At 41.7% G+C, this 18,662-nt stretch overlaps 2 protein-coding genes across 2 annotated transcripts in view; one reads left to right on the top strand and one right to left on the bottom strand.

The window, feature by feature from the left end:
* TBC1D14 (TBC1 domain family member 14) overlaps nt 1-14,217 on the bottom strand; it is a 65,200-nt gene extending 50,983 nt beyond the window's left edge. The window contains exons 1-2 of the mRNA XM_053975719.1: nt 14,007-14,217; nt 7,995-8,730 (exon numbers count right to left, since the gene is read on the bottom strand). Of these exons, the coding sequence (XP_053831694.1) occupies nt 7,995-8,730; nt 14,007-14,049 (779 nt within the window). The 5' untranslated portion in view covers nt 14,050-14,217. The remainder of the gene's footprint in view (nt 1-7,994; nt 8,731-14,006) is intronic.
* Nucleotides 14,116-15,792, top strand: LOC128806850 (collagen alpha-1(I) chain-like). Its single transcript, XM_053976683.1, has 2 exons — nt 14,116-14,785; nt 15,079-15,792. Exons 1-2 carry the CDS (start codon nt 14,116-14,118, stop codon nt 15,129-15,131), a joined length of 723 nt encoding a protein of 240 aa, XP_053832658.1. The 3' UTR covers nt 15,132-15,792.
* The last annotated feature ends 2,870 nt before the right edge of the window (nt 15,793-18,662 follow it).

Genomic DNA, 18,662 nt, shown 5'->3' with positions numbered 1-18,662 from the left:
AATCTGAAAGTAGATTTCTTCATTGATTTGAAGCACTATTACCACATAAATAAAAAAACCAGAATACATGAAATGTCATCCTAAGCAAAAAGCTGAACCCAGGTAAGCTCCAAGACCTTGCAGCAACAGATATTAAATATGGACCTGTCTACATTAAGATCAAAAGGAAAAAGTGAATAAAAGCTCTGCCTGTATCTGTATCTAGTGTCGGGCCTCTGGACTACAACAAAGAGATCAAAAACTGGAGGAAGTCCAATAGATGACCACTATGATGGCTGGCTGCTGAGGCCTACAACATACAAGCAGGGATGCTGACAAAGGTGTTTTCATTTAGTCTGGATGAGATCCTCAGAGATGCAATGAAGAAAAAGCCCCAATGAAGAAAAAACCCCAAGATGCAATGAGGAAAAAATCCCAAGCTGCTACAAGGCATGTTTCAAATGGATAAAAGGGCAGGGGGAAAAAAAAATCACAGTAGCAGAATATAAATCCTGAATTGTGCAGCCCAGGGAGGTTAACTCCAAGCTTGAACGTACTCACAACAACTGCACGGGGTCCGAGGAACACGCTCTGGCGCTGAAGCCAGCCCCGCACCGAGCAGGGGCTTACACACAGCGCTCCAGAAATCCCTCCTGAGCAGAGCTGCTCCGAGATTCCACTCACAGAAGGCTCCTGCTCACAAAGGGGAGTCATGCACCAAGTATATGCTATGTCCTGCCTTCAGCTACTGCCAAGTTCTTGTGTTTATTCTGTCAGCTCCAAGGTGTAAATGACCCTAATATTTACTGTAGGGTTTTTCTTAAATTATTATTCTTATGATATGGCTGGAGAACTTTGGAGGCATTTAGTGACTAAAAAGAGAGGCTTAACACAAATAAGGAATGGATTCAAAAAATTTATGGCTTCCATATACCAATTATGTTAATAAAATTCTGCATAAGGATGAAAACTTTAACAGACCATTTCTTGTTTGAGCCTCTATAAATGTATTTAAAACCGAAGTTAATATTGACTCCAACTCTTCCACAGATTAAGTAACACAGGAAGGGATACTGTATAAAACAAAACATCAAGGAGCAAAAATTTTATTTATTCCATCTAATTTCACCTTTCTCACAGCATTTTTCAGGAAAGAAAAAGCTGAACATTAAACAGTACTTTGATCAGATGGAGAGATAGAGCATCACACAGAAGCAATTGTCCTGATACGCTCAATTCTCCATGTCATCTACTTCTCACAGCTCCTTTTAACAAAGGAAAACATCAGTAAAGCTCTTGCAAATTAAATAAAGATACAAAGACCCACTCTAACCCACCCATTCACTAAACCTTCATAGAGACAGTGAATCAGAATGAAAACACAGCTTAATTTCATTAATCTGAATTAGCTTCTGAAGTCGCATGCACATCTGTGAGAAACTTTTGTAGTTCTCACTCTTTCTATTCAAAAGAAGCGTATGCAGCACTGTATTGGGTTTGCATGGCAAGATTTTGGTAGTGGGGGGCTACAGGAGTGGCTGCTGTGAAAAGCAGTCAGAGGCTTCCCCCATGCCCAAGAGAACCAGTGCCAGTTGGCTCCAGGACAACTTGCCATTGGTCAAGGCTGAGTCCAGTGGAGACAGTGGTAGCTTCCCTGGCATAACAGTTCAGAGGGGAAAAAATTTGCTGCACAACAGCAGCAGCCAGAAAAGAGGAGTGAGACTGTGTGAGAGGAACAGCCCTGCAGACACCAAGATCAGCACAGAAGGAAGGGCAGGAGGTGCTCCAAGTGCCAGAGCAGACGTTCCCCTGCAGCCCCTAGAGCAGCCCATGGAGATCCAGGATGGAGCAGAGATCCACCTGCAGCCCATGGAGGACCCCACAGTGGAGCAGGTGGATGTGCCTAAAGGAGACTGACCCTGTGAGAACTGGAGCAGGCACCTGGCACCTCTGATCCCTTGGAATGAGAAGCTCACGGTGCAGCAGGTTTGCTGGCAGGACTTCTGACCCCACAAGGGAAGGGAGGGTGGGGGGAGCATTACAGCTCAATGCTGCAAGCAACATTCAACACCCATCTATGCTACAAATTTCATTCACCAGCCATATCAGACTTCTGTAGTGCTTCCCACCAGCCACTAGAAAAGAAACATATACATTTTACCTGCTTTTAAGTAAAAACTAGACCACATTAAATCTCACTTACTACACAGTTTTGTACAGTTACTAAAAAAACCTCCAAAACTCAAAGTATCACTGAGCAGATTTTCATTTAGCTTCCACAATGAACAAATAAATTCAACAAACCTCTTTGTTTAAAGTCTTGTTTGTGTAAAACTGTTTCCAGTTACTCAACAGCAAAACTAAGATGTTAATCTACTAAAGCAACTTCCCTTTATTCTAAAGAGCCACATCTCAAAATTTAGTGAAAAGTTTAAGGCAGAACCAAAAGAACTGTAATTGTAAGGAGTTACATTATCCCACACAAAAAGGGAAAATAAGAACTGCAATTAATTTAGACAGTTTCAGTTCAACACCTAGTGGAGAAAAGGCCACATGACAAAGTTCAAAGCTTCATTCTCTGAGCAAGACAGGAATTCTGTAAACTGTATCATACAATTTTCAGCCTTTATTGAAAGCAAAGGCTGTTAGCTGTGTAGAATTCCAACTTTCCACCTGTGGAAGACCTGTTTTGAGAAAGAATGTTTATTTCAGAAAATTCTGCTGATTTCTTCTGTTTCACACAGAGACGTGGTAGTATATACAGGTGGAGAGAGTACTTTTAGTCTGTCAGTTTCAGTAGACAGAGTGGCTTTCAAGTAAGAATTATCCAAAACCACACTGTGAAGACTGAAGCACCTTTCAGATGAGCACACCTGAATGCCTCACAGGCTGCTGAAATATTGCTGAAATATTATCCTATGTTAAACAGATCCTCAGTGCTTCTGCTGCTTCCCACACCACCAAAGCATGAGCTTGTTTGCCCTCCTCTCTTCCTGGCCCTTTTAGCCACCTGCTATAGGCAACAATTTGCTAGAAATGCACCCAGATAAAGCAGCAGGGAAGGACAAAACTGCCACTCAATTATTCTCTTCCCTCTAACAGGGCATTGAATCCTGTGGGGCCAGGCATCTACAGCGCTTGGAAGCCCAGCCCACGGCAGGGCAGGGAAGCAGACTGTGCTCGGTGGCCGTGCAGGTTCCCTCCATCAGAGGCTGGGTTTCTGGAGTCCTTCCCATCAGCTTCTGGACAACTCCACCTGCAGCTCAGTTTGGTTTTGCTCATTTGTGGTTAGAACAGTGAACTTCTATCTGCCCCCACAGTGCATCCGGCTCTTTCTGTTCCTCCTCCTACACGCTTCAGTCCTGTTCTCAGCCTGTCTCCTCCTGTACAGCCAATACTCTAAGAGGCCTCATTGAACAGAAACTTGCATAGAAGAGGAGACAGCATCATAACTGATATCACAGATTAGTCAACTGCAATTATTTTCACAATTTTTCTCCCTTCCTGTGGTCAGTGAATTCCCATTTTTGGAGACATGAAAGTGGGAAATTAACACTACAATGCTCCTTGTTATTCTACATTTTTTTTTAACACCAAAATTAGAGAAGTACAATAAGCTGTCCTCATTAAAAGCAACAAACAGCATTATGAAAGGGTCCTATCCATTAACACAGATGACTGACTTTTGCCACTGATGGACATAATTCCTAAATTCAGAACTCCAAATTATATGTGATCAGTAATCTCAAAACATGGGTGTACATATATGATATAAACATATTAAATTCACGTGATTTCAGACTTAAAACAGTTACTGAAAGCAGTAGCTACTATTTTGAAAATTAAGACTTTTTTCTTATCAGATTACAAGTAAGGTCAGAGGTACATGCTTCTACATATGGTATAGGATGCCAATCTTGCTCCAGAAGCTTTCTTCCAGAAATGCAGAGATTCTTTGCAAATAGAAAATGTATGTTCTTCTTAAAGCCCTTTATTTCATGTGTAGTCCCTATACTCCTTAGAGGCTTCCTGACATCCACATACTTAGAACACTTGGATCAAAAACTTCTAGGAGTAGCCTGAAAAGAAAGACAACCCGGATTCTTGGGAAAACAGACAATATCCATGGCAGTGGACTAAGTAAAGACTTAGGCTGCTTGTACTCCATTAAAATGAAACAAACTGCCTGGCTTATTATTTAACTGTACATAGTCCTAACCCCTTTATGGTCACTCTCCATGTAAGCACAGAAGTGCTCATTCTCAGTCTCCAAAATGACAGTTGAAAATGATAAATGAAAAGAGCAACTTCTGCATTAAGATCACTACAGTCCTGATTCAGCAAAGCTGCTTAAGATCCAAACATTTAAAAAGTTTCAGCAGTACTGAAGTACAGTAGTAAAGGTAAAACTCATTAACCCACACTACTCTGGGTCAATAAGGCAAAGGAGCAGACAAGTCACCAACTCTTTAGTCTCCCACCCAGTTATTTACTCACACTAGTTTTCAAACCAAGTTCCTGCATATATTCAAATGAAGGAAATTAATTCCAACTCAGGGTTACGTGAAAGACCTCTGGGCTTTTAAAGCTGATACAAGTGACACTTGAAAATAACCAACATGTCAGGTTTTTTTGCCAACAGTCAGCATTACAGCTTCTTTCAGAAGCAGTAATTCATTTTCATATGCCGACCTGGAGCCTAAAGAGAGCACTGTACCTGTGGTGCCTTAAGCTCTTCCAAGAGGAAAGCTGTAAGCAAGAAAGTGGCCTCTTTCTCACGTTTGATCTTCCTGGCCACACCCAAAGATGCATCCAGCATCCTGAGGAAACAACCAGACATTATGGATACTCAAACTGCTGAAGACACAAACTGAACCAGAGAAGCAGTCCAGGAAACTTTCTTCACCATAGTGCTCAAGGAGGCAGGGCAGGAGCACTCCATTCCCAAGTGATCTTGAAGGTGCTAGAACTGAAGGAAATAAGCCAACAGCATTCCCTTTTTCTTTGATCTCTTCTACAACTCATTTTGTAAATGCAGTTTCAAACCAAAACTTCATAACACACCACAGAACTGACATGGAATATGCAACCTTGTGCACAGTGCATATGTACATGCATACAGTTTCCAAAGGAAAAACGAATGTACAGAGTGCCAAAAAATAACTTTATATTCTAAAGCAACTACTTCTCTAAGCATTTTCTTGGTACTGAGAAAGAACTAGCCCTAGCTGATATGTAAGTAGCTTAAGCACATGTGACCAAGCACTGGAGGCATCTAATTATTGTCAGTATTATCTCTACAGGCAGCCACAAATCTTAACTGACATGTCAAGGCCAAGTTTACTCTGATAAGATCAGAGAAATTAGCACATCCTCAGAGGCCAGATGGGGCCCAATACAAGCAGAGGTGCCATTTCAAGAAGCAAGGTTTCTCCCTTGTACCAAATATCAACAACCTGTGCAAAAAATTAAGCTGACTCATCTTTGCTCTCAATAGCTCAAACCTATATCCTATTACCCAGAGAAGCCCTCAAAGTGCTAAACATGCAGATTAAGGCTGAGTATCTGCACTGCAGTCTTACCCCATGACCATCAGGCTGCTGCAAGGCTGTGTACAAAGCACTCAAGTGTCATTATTCCATGTTGTACACATGTGTGCCAGCCACTGGCCAAAGCCAAGACAATTTGGCTTTCTCCTGCCATGGTTCATGCTTGGTTTTCCAAAGTGAAGTTTATGCACTCAACCTGCGAGACTGAATCGCAACTTTCAGCACAGAATTCAGTGTTAAGAACAGACTCCTTTCTGGGACTTTGTTTATACTCACCACTGCAGCACTTGGAACAAACTGCTTTAGGAAGCTCCCTCTTAGCAAGCTGGTCTTTAACAACACTGCTCAAAATGCCTCCTCTTCATCTCACACTGCACACAAACCCTGGTACAGAGCACAGGGTGAGCTGGGTAGGTAGGCCTCTACAAAGCAGCTACTTTCAAACAAAGCACTGGAAGACCCAGGTTCATTTACTTCAGTACTGGTATAAGTCCTGGGAATCCAAGGAGCCCACAGGAACTCCAGGGAACAGGGAGTTTTCAAACCTACGGATGGCAGATTAAAAACACCAACAAAAACTAGCAATGGCATGTTTTGAACCTTTACAATGCTGACAGTATAAATATAAATAGTACTCCCTGTGGCACAGAACAACCTCCGAGGCTCTCTGCTTGTTCAATACCTGTGAAACTCACCACCAGGTCTCATTACATGAGACAGATGCATAAAATATGGGGGTGTGGTGTGCAAGTACAGACAAAAAGTGGGCAGCTCTTGTTTCCAAAACAGAGCAGGAAGTGGATGCCAAAGAGGAGGATATTCAAGGTCAGGTTACAGACTGAGCACCTGGAACTTCAAAGCCGATCACCTAGTTTGAACTTAATCCTCATATTCTTACAATGACATCACCCAGTGACCAAGATTATCTGATCCCCATTTAAAAGGCAGTAATGACAGCCTTTTGTTTCCTGGCATTCAATGTACCTGCAAAGATTCAGGTGCAAAAGCTCAGTCTAGTGAGTACTACAGTTTCTACAACACTGGTAAAACCACCACAGACTACACTAGAACAAAATTTGGACACATGGCTTGCTTTGTTGGATAAGAAAAGTTGAGAAACAGTTAAACATCCTACTCTGAGAGGGGTCTAAATGTGCCTGTTCCACTGTGCTCCCTTCCAGGCTGAAGGACAGCATTTGTTTGAGTTAGGAGTTGTGCTACCAGAATGGGTAACAAAAGTTTATGCTTTGAAGTGCTGAAAGCCTCCTGCTTCAGAATTAAGTCTGGTTCCATGGCAACACACAGACAAGGGTCCACAAAAGCATCAGCACCTCAAACATGACTGATTTCCACATGGCTTCAGCTAGAACTGAAGTTCTGCTGCACAGTACTTTAACCTAAGAATAAAAATCAACAAAGGCTCCAGTCAGCTTAGCAGGTCTAAACAAATTGATTTTCTTAAGCTTCGCGAATAAGGCAGCCTTTCAAAGAATGTTTTTTGCCAATTCTTGATGTATTTTATTAGCCTACTTGTCTCATGCAAAAAAAAATTTGCATGAGGAAAGAGATACTAGCTGAAGCCATGTGCAAAACAGGTTATTTACAGCCAACTCCGCTTGATGTCTAAAATTTCTTTCTAGAACAATTTATTTAAAATATATCAAACTTCAGATGATAAAAGTAAGAAACATTATGAAGGCCTTACATAACTTAAAAAAAAGAACCCACTAGCAAACAGCTCAACCCCTCAAAAGTAGATTAGTCCTCTTCCTTATTCCCCACTTCCCTGGGGTATCTGCATTTAGAACCTTATCATTCATACAAAGGCCACATTTAGAAACTGCTTTGGGTAGCCAATGCCATCATTTCAATAAGTGGGTGACACAATGTCAGATGTTTTCATTCCATACAAAAATTAAGGAAAAGGATATTAAAAAAACAGCAACTGAGATTTGGAAAGATCAGAGTAGTCACACCAAGTGTTTTTAAAGTATTTCTATTTTAAGCTTCATACTCTTAGAATGATCAACAAAATATTCCATCACTACTAAACTACTTATGAATCTTCAGATGTTAAAGTTCTTTAATATAGGTATGGATTCTACCTATATTTATCTATTTATGTGACACAAGATTAAAGACCTTGGCCAAAATCACAAAAGATATCACTGGAGAAGCCACTGTTCAGAAGAAAAAAGACCTCGTTCAGAAATCCTTTTACTGTAATATAGAAGGAATCTTCCAAGATTTAAGACGTTTCCATACACCATAAACATAATATAGAGTAGGATGCAGAGCCTTAGACCCCAGCAATATTTGCCTATTTACTCATAACTGAAAAAATATGTTAATACCAATCTAAATTAAAACACCAAGCTATTCTATCTTTCAAAGTACAATATCAAACAGGACCTTTCTCCTAAGATCTTACATAATCCATTAAAATATATTTTATGGAAACATTACCTGGCAAAGAAGTTCGTAAAAGGTCTCAGTATTTTCCGTTTACTGTCCGCATCTGTCTCATGACAATACTGCTGCTGGTTCTGGTCACTGCTGTCTCTAGAGGAATTCAGGGTAACATCTGAAAAGTGTGCCTCGTCAGTCTCGAGATTCACAATTGCACTTGAACTGCTTGTGACCACAAAGTCCAAAATGTCCTCATTGCTAACTGATAAAGTTGTTGACAGCTCTGTGCTAAGACTAGACACACTACAAACAGAGATATCATCACTTCGATTTAGAGTTTTTGAGGTTGGACTATAAAGCTTGACAGTGTCATACCCAGTTCTCGGGAAAGTTGAGGATTTTCGCACGGCATGGTCATGCTCAGCAGTCAGCGAATGCGGAGGCACATACGGCGGCAGCGTGCACGCGCTCTGGAAAGCCCTGTCAGGCACAAGTTCAGGTTCTGATTGCTTTCTCTTCACATTCAACACACTGCAGTGAACAGGCTCTGGATTTCCTATTTCTAGAGTTGGAATACCAGAATCCACTGATTTAAGGCTATGACAATCTTCTAAAGCACTGGACAGCGGGCCAGGTCCATACTCAGGCAATGAGATATCTCTTGGGGTCCCAGAGTTCAAGTTCTGAAGGCCCTGGATACTGCTGCCCACTCTTGCATCCAGAATTCCCACAAAGGTCAAACCATTTAAAGAGCTGGATAAATTTGCTTCGGTTGTCTTGGTCCAGCTGGTAACTGGTTAAAAAGAAAGAAAAGATTAGGAGTTTGCAGGAAAGTTGTGGTTTGTTCTTGACTGTTTGTTTTGTAGCGTTGTGTTTTTTTCACAGTTGTTTCTTGGTTTGTTTTTTTAATGCACTCAGTCCTGTCCTAATTTAGGCTTTTAATTAAAAATTATTTGTCTTCTCTTGCACATGATTACTATCCCTTCCCCCAGCATGAACAACCAGGACAATTGCAACTTAAATTAGGCTTCTAGAAAATGTGAAGTATGAAAAGCTTTTCATAAGCAGTTTGTGTGCCCATGTTTGCTTCTTACACATCTCCTGAGAGTGAAATTGCATACTATAAAACCTGCAGTATTTTAATGTTCCCTGTCAATATTGAGGCAAATATATGAGATTTATTTTTCTACAGTCAAAAATTCCTATTTGCTGATGTCAGAGGGCTACAAAACTTGTTTCCATACACTGAGAGCAGATTCGAAAGTGTTCGTTTAAACAGAATTTCTCAGCATTCTTCTGGAAACCATAAAACTGGTAATAAATTTGTCACAGAAGAGAATGCATTATGTATCATTGTTTCATTAAGGAAGAGATGCAAAATCTGAACAGCTATAAAGCTATTCATAGAGTCAATGTTTTGACAATACACACAATGCACTTCATCACTCTCAGGGGCTGTGATCCTCCATCCATGCTGTCTCCCCAGGGGCTGCCAGCGGGTCAGTTAATCCAGTCAGTGCCCCATTTCCAGTCTGAATCTGAATGACCTGCAAAGCAAGGGCTGTCAAATAGGAGCTACAGGTTGGATGCACCCAACTCGATGGTAACTTTCATACACCTGGAACACCATTCGGAATATTGCCCTGGCTTCCAGAACTGCTACTGACCCTTTAAACACTACATGAGCTATATAATTAACACCATATATCACACAGATCTTCTCTTTCCATATGAGTAGTAAATTGTCTACTGCCCTTCTGAAGTTTGCAATGCAATTACTCTGCAGCACTTGGCAGAACAAATATGCACATATTGCTTCAATTTCTTCTCTCTGAAACACTCTGGGATAAGTGTGAATGAGTGAAGAACACTCATTCCATCTTGCAAACAGACTGATTTCTAGACAGATTTTTCTTCAGTTCCTGAAGCCTGGTCTCCTGCCTCTGGTCTCCTATTCTCTCTGAAGCAGAGCACTTAATTAAAGGTGCCAGCTGTTCTCTACAAGGTCCTCCCCACATTCTATTTTTAAAAAAGGAATACACACATACCCCCAAAGAAAACCCAAACTTCTCAATTTCAAACGTCAGTGAAAGCTGCTATCTCACACCAGTTCTAAACCTCTGGTTAATGTCACCTGAGCCCTGCCAAACACCAGGGTTTGACACACAGTCCATTCTCAGATACGAGGACATCAATACAGTTCGGCATTGTGATACCAACAGGCAGTAAGTAAGAGAAAACTAATTTCAAACAAATCTCACTGGCCCAAACAGAATTCTTTTCCCGTAAGTTTTCAGTCATGTGGAAAGTTCAGGAATCCAACTTACTTTGTATGCTACACTAAATCTTTAACTTACTACCTAAACAATATTTGCTAGCAGATATGAAACTCCAGTTCAATCCATGCCTAAGCACAGGCAAAAGTCCAGGAGAAACAACCCTGGATATTTCATCTTTTAGACTTCTTCAGAACTTTTTAACAGCCAACTATATGCTACCCATCCAAATCAATCAATGCATCAATTGCCTAATCCTCTGCCTAAGCAAGGTTTCAAGTGTATTGTTTTGACTAAAAAGCTTGTGAAGATGTGTGAAGTCTTTTCTTAAAGAGTTGCTATAGCAACTTTTTTTTCATATTACCATGGTTTGAAAAGTTTACATCCCCTGCAATTAAAGTATGTTTTGAAATAGCTGGCACACCAACTGTGTACATTATAAATTCCCTATTCACTAAATTAAAATTGCAAGGGCCAGCAAAAAAACAAACAACCCTAAACAGCAATTCTTGAATGGAGGCAACAAACTATACTCAAGGAGTCAACAGTGATAGTTCAAGCGTACAAATAAGACATAACATGGAGCATTAGATATAATTGCTGCTGTATATACTGGAATCTCCTGTTCTCAGACCTTCTTACTTGAATTCACTTGTTTTTGTAACATAAGTCTGACTCTTTTCTTCTCCCTGTGTTCACCTTTATTCCTTCATATACTTTACGTTGCTCTTCAAATCCACAGCCCACCCCAGCCCCTTTTGTTACTCTAGAGCATATACACATACACACTTCAGAACAGGTTAACCAAGGGTTTTGACTTACAAGAATTCAAACTTAGGAATGCATCTAGAAAGTGCTGTCCAGAAAACAAAACACAAATGTAATCTGTCAGGAACAGCTTTGATGATGTTTGGGTAAACAGTTCCCATAATGAATTCCTCCCATGACTGCCTTTACTTCTGCTCAATGATTTTCCCAAGCAGCAGCCAGTCCTTAGCTTAATTGCACTGCTCTTCTCAACCAAGCTTACAAATGGTAAGCATTCAAGTGACCTTGGCAGAGGCAGTAACTACAGCAGCTCAAGAGGCCAAATACTGTAAACAAAAGAATTAAAAAAAAAAAAAAAAGTGAAAATAGCTTCTGTACTTGGTATTTTTTCAAGCAATAAACTGAACAGAAAGAGACCCTTTAAATGGGCAACCAAGAAATGCAGAAGTATACAACACTACAGCTTGCTGGAGCAAATTATGCAACAGCAAGCTACAAAGGTTTTACACAGTTCAGCAAAACTGTGGGAGGCTTTGAAGTGTACCCATCAAGGGCTTTAAATGAAAACCTGAGATGCAGTCAGCTGTCAAGAACACACAGAAGAACTCCTTTATTCATCTGGAGTTAAGTTGTTGTAGGATTGTTTTTAAAAATGGAGTGATATGTATACTCTGTTTTAGCTGCCTCACTGGTAAGTGCAAAATCTGACAATTGATGTCAAATATTCTGTCATGTACTCCAATGCTAACTTCTTTCCATAAAGCATTTATTAACATAACGATTTTGAAACATTATCATCTGAGTACCATGAACTACTGAGAAATAGTATGCAATTTTGTCCACACAAGATTCATAATCCCCATTGTTTATTTAAATATACTACGATAGAAATAAAATCAGTATTTGTAAAGTCCTGACATCCTATGTCTTATAGAGAACATGATCTCATAAGAGGGAACATCCCACAAAAATAACAAGGAAAAGGGAGTTAAAAAAATACAGCCAAGGTCACAAGTGGCAATGAGAGAGCAGATAGATGTTATTTACTCATTAACACTTCCAACTTAAGTGCTAAGGAGCACATGATAAAGACAGTTTTGTAGCCAGACTCAAAACTAACATCAGGACACAGCTATTCACACAAAGGGCAGCTAACCTGAGCAACTCTTTCTCACAGAACACCGTGGATGCAAGAAATTTACATTAAAGCCTGGGAATACAAAATCACTGATGATTCCTAAACAAAAAGAAACTCAGAAAGGCTCTAAACCGAAAGTATCAGAACTTCATGAAAACATCAACATACATTAGTTCTGCTTTCAGACCCTCTCCTAGGTAATTCTTTTTCTGACAGGTGGAGTTTCGATCTATCTATACGGCCTCACATTCCCCAGATTCTGATCACAGCATGCAAGAAGGCATGTTCTGACAATAACCAGAGGCTTTAAAACAGATTTTGGCTTTGCATATTACTCAACCATACAGAGGGAACAAGTAATATTTGATTATAATTTCTAAGATCTACAATAAAATGGCTTTTTAACCCCCTTTGATATAAAAGTTAAAGATAACAGCAATGCCAAACCATTAGAGTAAAACAAAACCAGAAAGATGCAAACTCAAGGCCCGTTATTCCAAGTTTGCTGAGAGTTATGATGCAGTTTAGGCAAGCAACAAGAGTAAGACAATAATTTGCAAAAAAGGCTCTATATTTTCTTGCCTCGCAGGAATGAAAAGAGGAATGATTGCATACACAGCTCAGATTTCAAAGAGTCAACATCACACATTATCTCTTCAACACTTACTTCTGCCAGCATTTTTTCTCAAGTTTTTAAGAACAAGGAATTTCTTCAACTACAAAGTTGCAACTTCTTTTTCTTCTTAAAGGATTTTTTTTTTTTGTAAATTAACAGTTTATATTCTCCATGCACTTAATAATAATTTTGTTGCATGTACCAAGAAACACATTGCTGTTATCAAGGGCAGCTTTGGGTGATCTTGGTGCACAAGAGCATCAAACTCAGTTTTGTTTATTAAAGATTTCTTGGTTCTATTTGTTTATGTGCACGTTCTAACAACCAAAAGTTCAACATTGCCAAAAGTGAAGAACTCCTGAAACTACCAAAAGTCTTCCTTTTAACTAAACATGGGATACGGCAATTAAGGCTACCTATGTAAGTACTGCCAAAACTTTACTGGAAAAATGAAAATAGTGGGGATTTTTTTTTTTTTTTTTTTTTTTTTTTGTTTTAATTAACATGACTATTATCTAACTCTCAGCTGGTGACCTCTTAGAAGTGAGCTTTGCAAATCTGGCTTCTGAGTGCAGTGCTCGGAGAGTAATCATAAGTAAGCCATTCACGGCTTTCCGACTGTTTTTGCTCCGTCAGGCAGGCAATACAAACAAGTTACAGTGCTCTGCTAAAGCCTCTGCTCCAGAAGTGCTTTACAGGGCTTTACCCTCCCCACACCATTATTACTGAGAACTCTGTGAACCACGTTAAATTAGCAGCAACGTCAGGAGAACTTCAGCTACTGTGAGATGTAGTTTTCTCTGGTTTTTGGGAATTGCCTGGGAGACTTCGACTAGAAGAGAGGCAGCGAGATTAAAATTGCTTCCTTCTCACGGGCCGAACACGACTCGCTCTGCGGAGGTTCCGAGCTAGCGGCCTTCGCTTACAAAACAACCCATAGAAACTGAAACAACCGGAAAAAAAAAAAAAAAAAAAAAAAAAAAAAAAAAAAAAAGCCTTGAGGAAGCAGCGCTCACTCTTCTCGGCGGTCTTCACTCCGAGAGCTCAGCCCACCTGCTCCTCTTAACTTTTTAACGTGGCCACAGCCGGGCAAGTCAGTACCGCAGCAAGCGCGGCCCCTCGGTGCTGAGGCTCCTCTCCTCCCGCCTGCCCCGCTCGGCCCCGGGCTCTGCCCCTCAGCCACATCAACAGGTACCACCAACACCCCCAGCACCGGCAGGGCTGCGCCGCCGCCCGAGCAGGAACAGCCCCGAGGAGCCCGGACACCTCACCGGGGTAGCGCTGCCCTCCGTCGCTCTCGTCACGCTGGGCCATGCCCGACGCGCCCCACAGCCGCCGCTGCGGGACTAGGAGGCGGCCGGCGGCTGCGGCGGGCGGTCCATGTCGCTGCTCTCCGGTCCCCGCGGAGCAGCGCCGGGTTCAGCGCGGCTAAGGCGGAGCAGCCGCCCCTCGCCGGACACCCCCTCGGCGTGGAGCGGGGCCTCCCATGGCGCCGGCGGCGCACACCTGGCTGTGGGACAGGTGCCGGGCTCCTCCGGCGATGCTCCAACCCCCGCAGCCCGGACTCCTCCCGCCCCGCCTCCGCTCCCCCTGCCCGGCGCGCCGGGGGAAGCCCCGCCCGCCGGGGAAGGGAACGCCTGCGCGGAGGGGGGCGAGGGGCGGCCGCCGCCGGGCGCCATTTTGAATCGCCTCAGCGCCTGTGGCGGCGGGTGGCGGTGCCCGCTTGGCTCAGCAGCGGAGGCGCTCCGGGAATGGGGCTGTGGCGGAGGGTGCTGGTTCCGAGGAGATCCCGGAACGGAGGGGAGCGGGGCTGTGGCTGAAGGCGCTCATTCCGAGGCGCCCCGGTCTCGGCGGGAGCTGCTTTTTAGCCGCCAGGCGCTGCAGCCCGTCCCGCGTTACTGCCAGGGCCAGCGGGCAGCCCTGGCCGCCCCCGGGGGAAGCAGGTGGGTGGGCGAGCTACACTCGTGTTGCCGCCGGCGTTTAAGAGGAAAACAAAACTCAGTGGGTTTACAGGTGTCGGCTACGGAGCGTGTGCGGGCATCATGTGCAGGTGTGTCCTTACCTCTGTGGAACTCTGGCGTTACGCTCTGTCATGCCAAAAGTGGAGGCTCTGGGGTGGTAATTGCGAGTTTTGTATGTTTATCTTTCCATTCCCTTCACCTTCCGTCTCAAAGTGCACCCTTTCACCGTTCGCATGGTGGAGCTGTGCACACCCTGCTCTACCCCCACGCTGATTTCCGAGCAGTCAGCACCTGACCGGAGCAGAGCTGTCGTGTTTTCTTATCATCTGTGAAACTCGGCACTGTTTTTGTTTTCTGCAAAGGTCATATGTTTTGCACCTAGAGTCGGTGATCATGCCTCTAGAACGGTGTCCCCCATCTGAACCCAGGATTTAAGCACTCTCGTCACCTCACACGTCTCATGTCTGCACTGAAGCTGGAAGTGGGAGGGCAGCAGACGCAGAAATATCTGAACTTGTGTTGGTGTAGCCGATTTGCTGTGAAGCAGATTATTCAAGCTTTTATATGGGCAAGTTACACTTGAATGAATCTTGAGAGGCTGAGGTAAAGCTGTACAGAAGTACTTGCCACCATGACCCTGTTGACACTGATTCCATACTATAAATATAAGAATTCGATCATTATGAAACTGCTCTGAAAATCTACCATCAATCAAAAATTATATCTCTGCAGATAGTTTGTTTCTGTGACTGGATCAGTCCCTGGTCTGCTGTATTTCTAAGATGAGTATCAACATAAAATGATTTAAGATTGGCACTAATTTTTCCATATCTTCTTTTGGAAATGACTAGTATCTCTGTAAAAGAGCTTCCATATTAAATGTAAATAAGGTAAATAAAAGCAAACCAATTTTGAGGCATTATAAACTTGCTTATTTGCAAAAGATTTTTGGAGCATATACTGTCACTAATTCCTTTTTCTGTATTAATTTTTTTTCTTCTGTTTTTGAGAGTGTGAATCAATGCTTCTGTTGGAGCAACCAGAAGAGAGTATTGTCATAATGATGTATCATTGTGCCTAGGTCAGTTGTTTGGTTCCCAGGGTAAATAAAAGAAAGGAAACAGTCAGAAACTCTAATTCTGCAGAGTGCCTGCACAGGAAATAATGATACTCCCATCTTTATATAATTTAGGCTGAGGAAACAGAAAAACCTGCTGCAGAATCTTTTAGTGGTAGCAGAGCATATGGGAAGTCACAGAAAATTGCAGCCTAGTCAATATAAAAAACCACCCCTCTATTGCACATGAATGGCTGTATAACTCATAGGAAAGGGGAAGTAGCATTTCTGGTGGTCATGAGCTATTACCAAAAGGTGTTTTGCATTTGCAGTTAGTATCAGTCCTTTCATGCCCCCTTCATCCCAGATAAAGTAAATTTCTGTCTACAAATGTTGTCTATTATTACTTCTCTGTATGGGGAAAAGCTGAAGGGCTCACACTGTGACTAAACACAATGTCACACCACTAGCTGTGATGAAGTGTGGCATGTGCTAATTACTAAAAGGAGACAGAACAGGTACTGCCAGGTACAGGAAATATAAAAGCATAACTCAGCACAAAGGGGACCTTTAGCACCTTTCTTTTCTGCAGCTGTGCAAAATTTAAAGTCCACAAAGAAGAGCACACAGAAATCAAGTCTTCCTGTTTAAACACGTGGGTTGTAAGTAAATCCTCAGAAGTGTGATAAGAAGTTAATTGTGGCATTTAATCAGCATGGTTATTATTGGTCTTCTGATTCAAGGTCGAGTAAACCTGCAGAACACTTGATTTTATAAAAATTCTTGGGATGAAATCATGCTTTGTTTAAGAGTGTGTTGCCTGCAGCTGTTGTGTAGGAAGAAAATGTTACATAGAGCAGCCTCAAACTGGCAATTGATGTTCACCTAGTGAGCAAAAACTACATGTCTAATAATAGACTGGTGCTAGAGAATTTATTTTTTTTTTAAAAACATGAAACTCTGTCATACAGACTTATATTCATGCCAGCAGAGTTTGATATCCCAGTTTAAAATTATTCTGCAAGGAGTTTTTGCTCTGTTCTGTCTCTGATTTCTCCAAAATATACTACATATGACAAAAGTACACCAAATACCAGTCCTTCCTCTGTTTCATTAGAGCCAAGGAAGTTTCTGTCATACTTCTTATGCCTCTAGATGTGAGAAAGCATTCTCTGCTTAGGCTTTCAGTTCTGTTTTGAAGCTTCAGCAATTTTATAATTGATACAACTTTGAATTTATTTTTTTAACAGCTAGATGAGAACATCTAGATTGAATTTTCATTCATCACAAGCCAAGTGTGATGCAAGCAGCTTTCAGAGCCAGCCAAACTGAGCTTCATTTGAATCCACTGTGCAGCTCCTGAAAGTCAGTAATTCTCTGTCATAAGCTAGAAGGCAATTTAATTTTTTTTCCTTTAGTTTAAAGAAAAGATTAGCATGTTGTGAATGTACAGCAGTTGTGCATCACTGTGAGCTGACCAACAGCTCCTGCCTCCACTTGCCATCACTGTGATTTAAGGCAGTTGTAGCTCACCCAAGCCTGAGTGCAAGGATACCAAGTGTGGCAGTGCTGGACACTCTGAGTTGTTATCCATCATACCACGGGACAGAGAAGCTCTCTCTGGAAAGCAAATGCTAGCAAGACAGGAGACATTGCTCCTTTTCCTTCTTGCTTTACAGAATTACCTGTAGGCACTGTGAAATAACCCATGCATGTTATATGGCACAAGAAAAGGGAACAATGAATATATTCAGGTTTCTACTGACTTGTAGCAATGAAAAGGGTAATAATTCTGTGAAAAAATCAATACCTTGGAAGCAGATGGTGATGCTTTTGAGAAATGAATATTATGCTCTTCTACTTCAGATTCATCAGAATTTTTTTATCACACAAAACTATTTTTGTCTGTCCATTTTCAGCGTGGCCACCATCTGCATGGGCATTCCTACTAGAGGTGGACTATCTGTACACCAGGCCATTTTAATAGGGTTGGGGTGAATCAGGAACAGCTGGAGAACATGCTATTTGATTATCCCAAAAGGCTGCCTCTTCCTATAGGAAGTTAGACCTGTTAAAGGATGAGGAAGCTTGGTCTATAGCTACCATCACTGTTAACCCTTCTGTTACCACTGGGTAAGAATAGACTGAGATGGTTCCCCTCCACGAGATAGCAAGAAAATGAAGAGCAGGAAAGACAGGGGAAGGTGTGTGAGACTTTACAGCATGTTTGAACTGGTATTACTGAAACATGATGCGTGACAGGATTTTTTCTATTGCTGTCTACAAGCTGTTTAGGAAAGACAACATGAGTAATAAAGTGTGAAGGAGTAAAACAGTAACAACTAAAAACATTACTCCTTGTGTAATATCTGAGAATTGCAGAATCCTGAGTGCCCATAAATAATCGCTAACAAAGCCTCCACGGTACCTCTGTTACAGATCTTCACTCATCACTAAATCATGCCAGAGAAGAAAACATGGTTGTTATGCACAGCTGCATAATGAAAAGCTGGAGTTCTAGAACAGATTTATTATCTTATGCAAGCACTATTTAAATTACATTTCCAAAAGAAAACAGATCTATTCTGTAGCAGTTGTCAACATGGCAACATCTATTGGAACTCACTACGAAGAAAAAAAGAAGTACTGGACTAAAAATCAATTGTTGTCTAGACCTAGTAAGGATGAATGAAACTAAGTAACATTCAGTTTGGGCAGGTAACAGATCCCATTATTATGTCTCCTTGGATCTGCAGTGCTTCAAAGAATTCAATATTTTTGTACTGAACACAATTATAGGAAAAATGGTGGCTTTTTCTCAGCAGCATGTTGGCCCACTGTCAGCTCTGTCAGCTGTTTTTTCCTGTTCATCCCATTATCATCCCATTGGAGCAGAGGTAGACCATAAA

Source organism: Vidua macroura, chromosome 4 (genome assembly GCF_024509145.1).
Source record: "Vidua macroura isolate BioBank_ID:100142 chromosome 4, ASM2450914v1, whole genome shotgun sequence".
Taxonomy (NCBI): domain Eukaryota; kingdom Metazoa; phylum Chordata; class Aves; order Passeriformes; family Viduidae; genus Vidua; species Vidua macroura.
The sequence above is the reverse complement of the archived record's forward strand: the minus strand, read 5'-3'. Positions and strand labels throughout refer to the sequence as shown.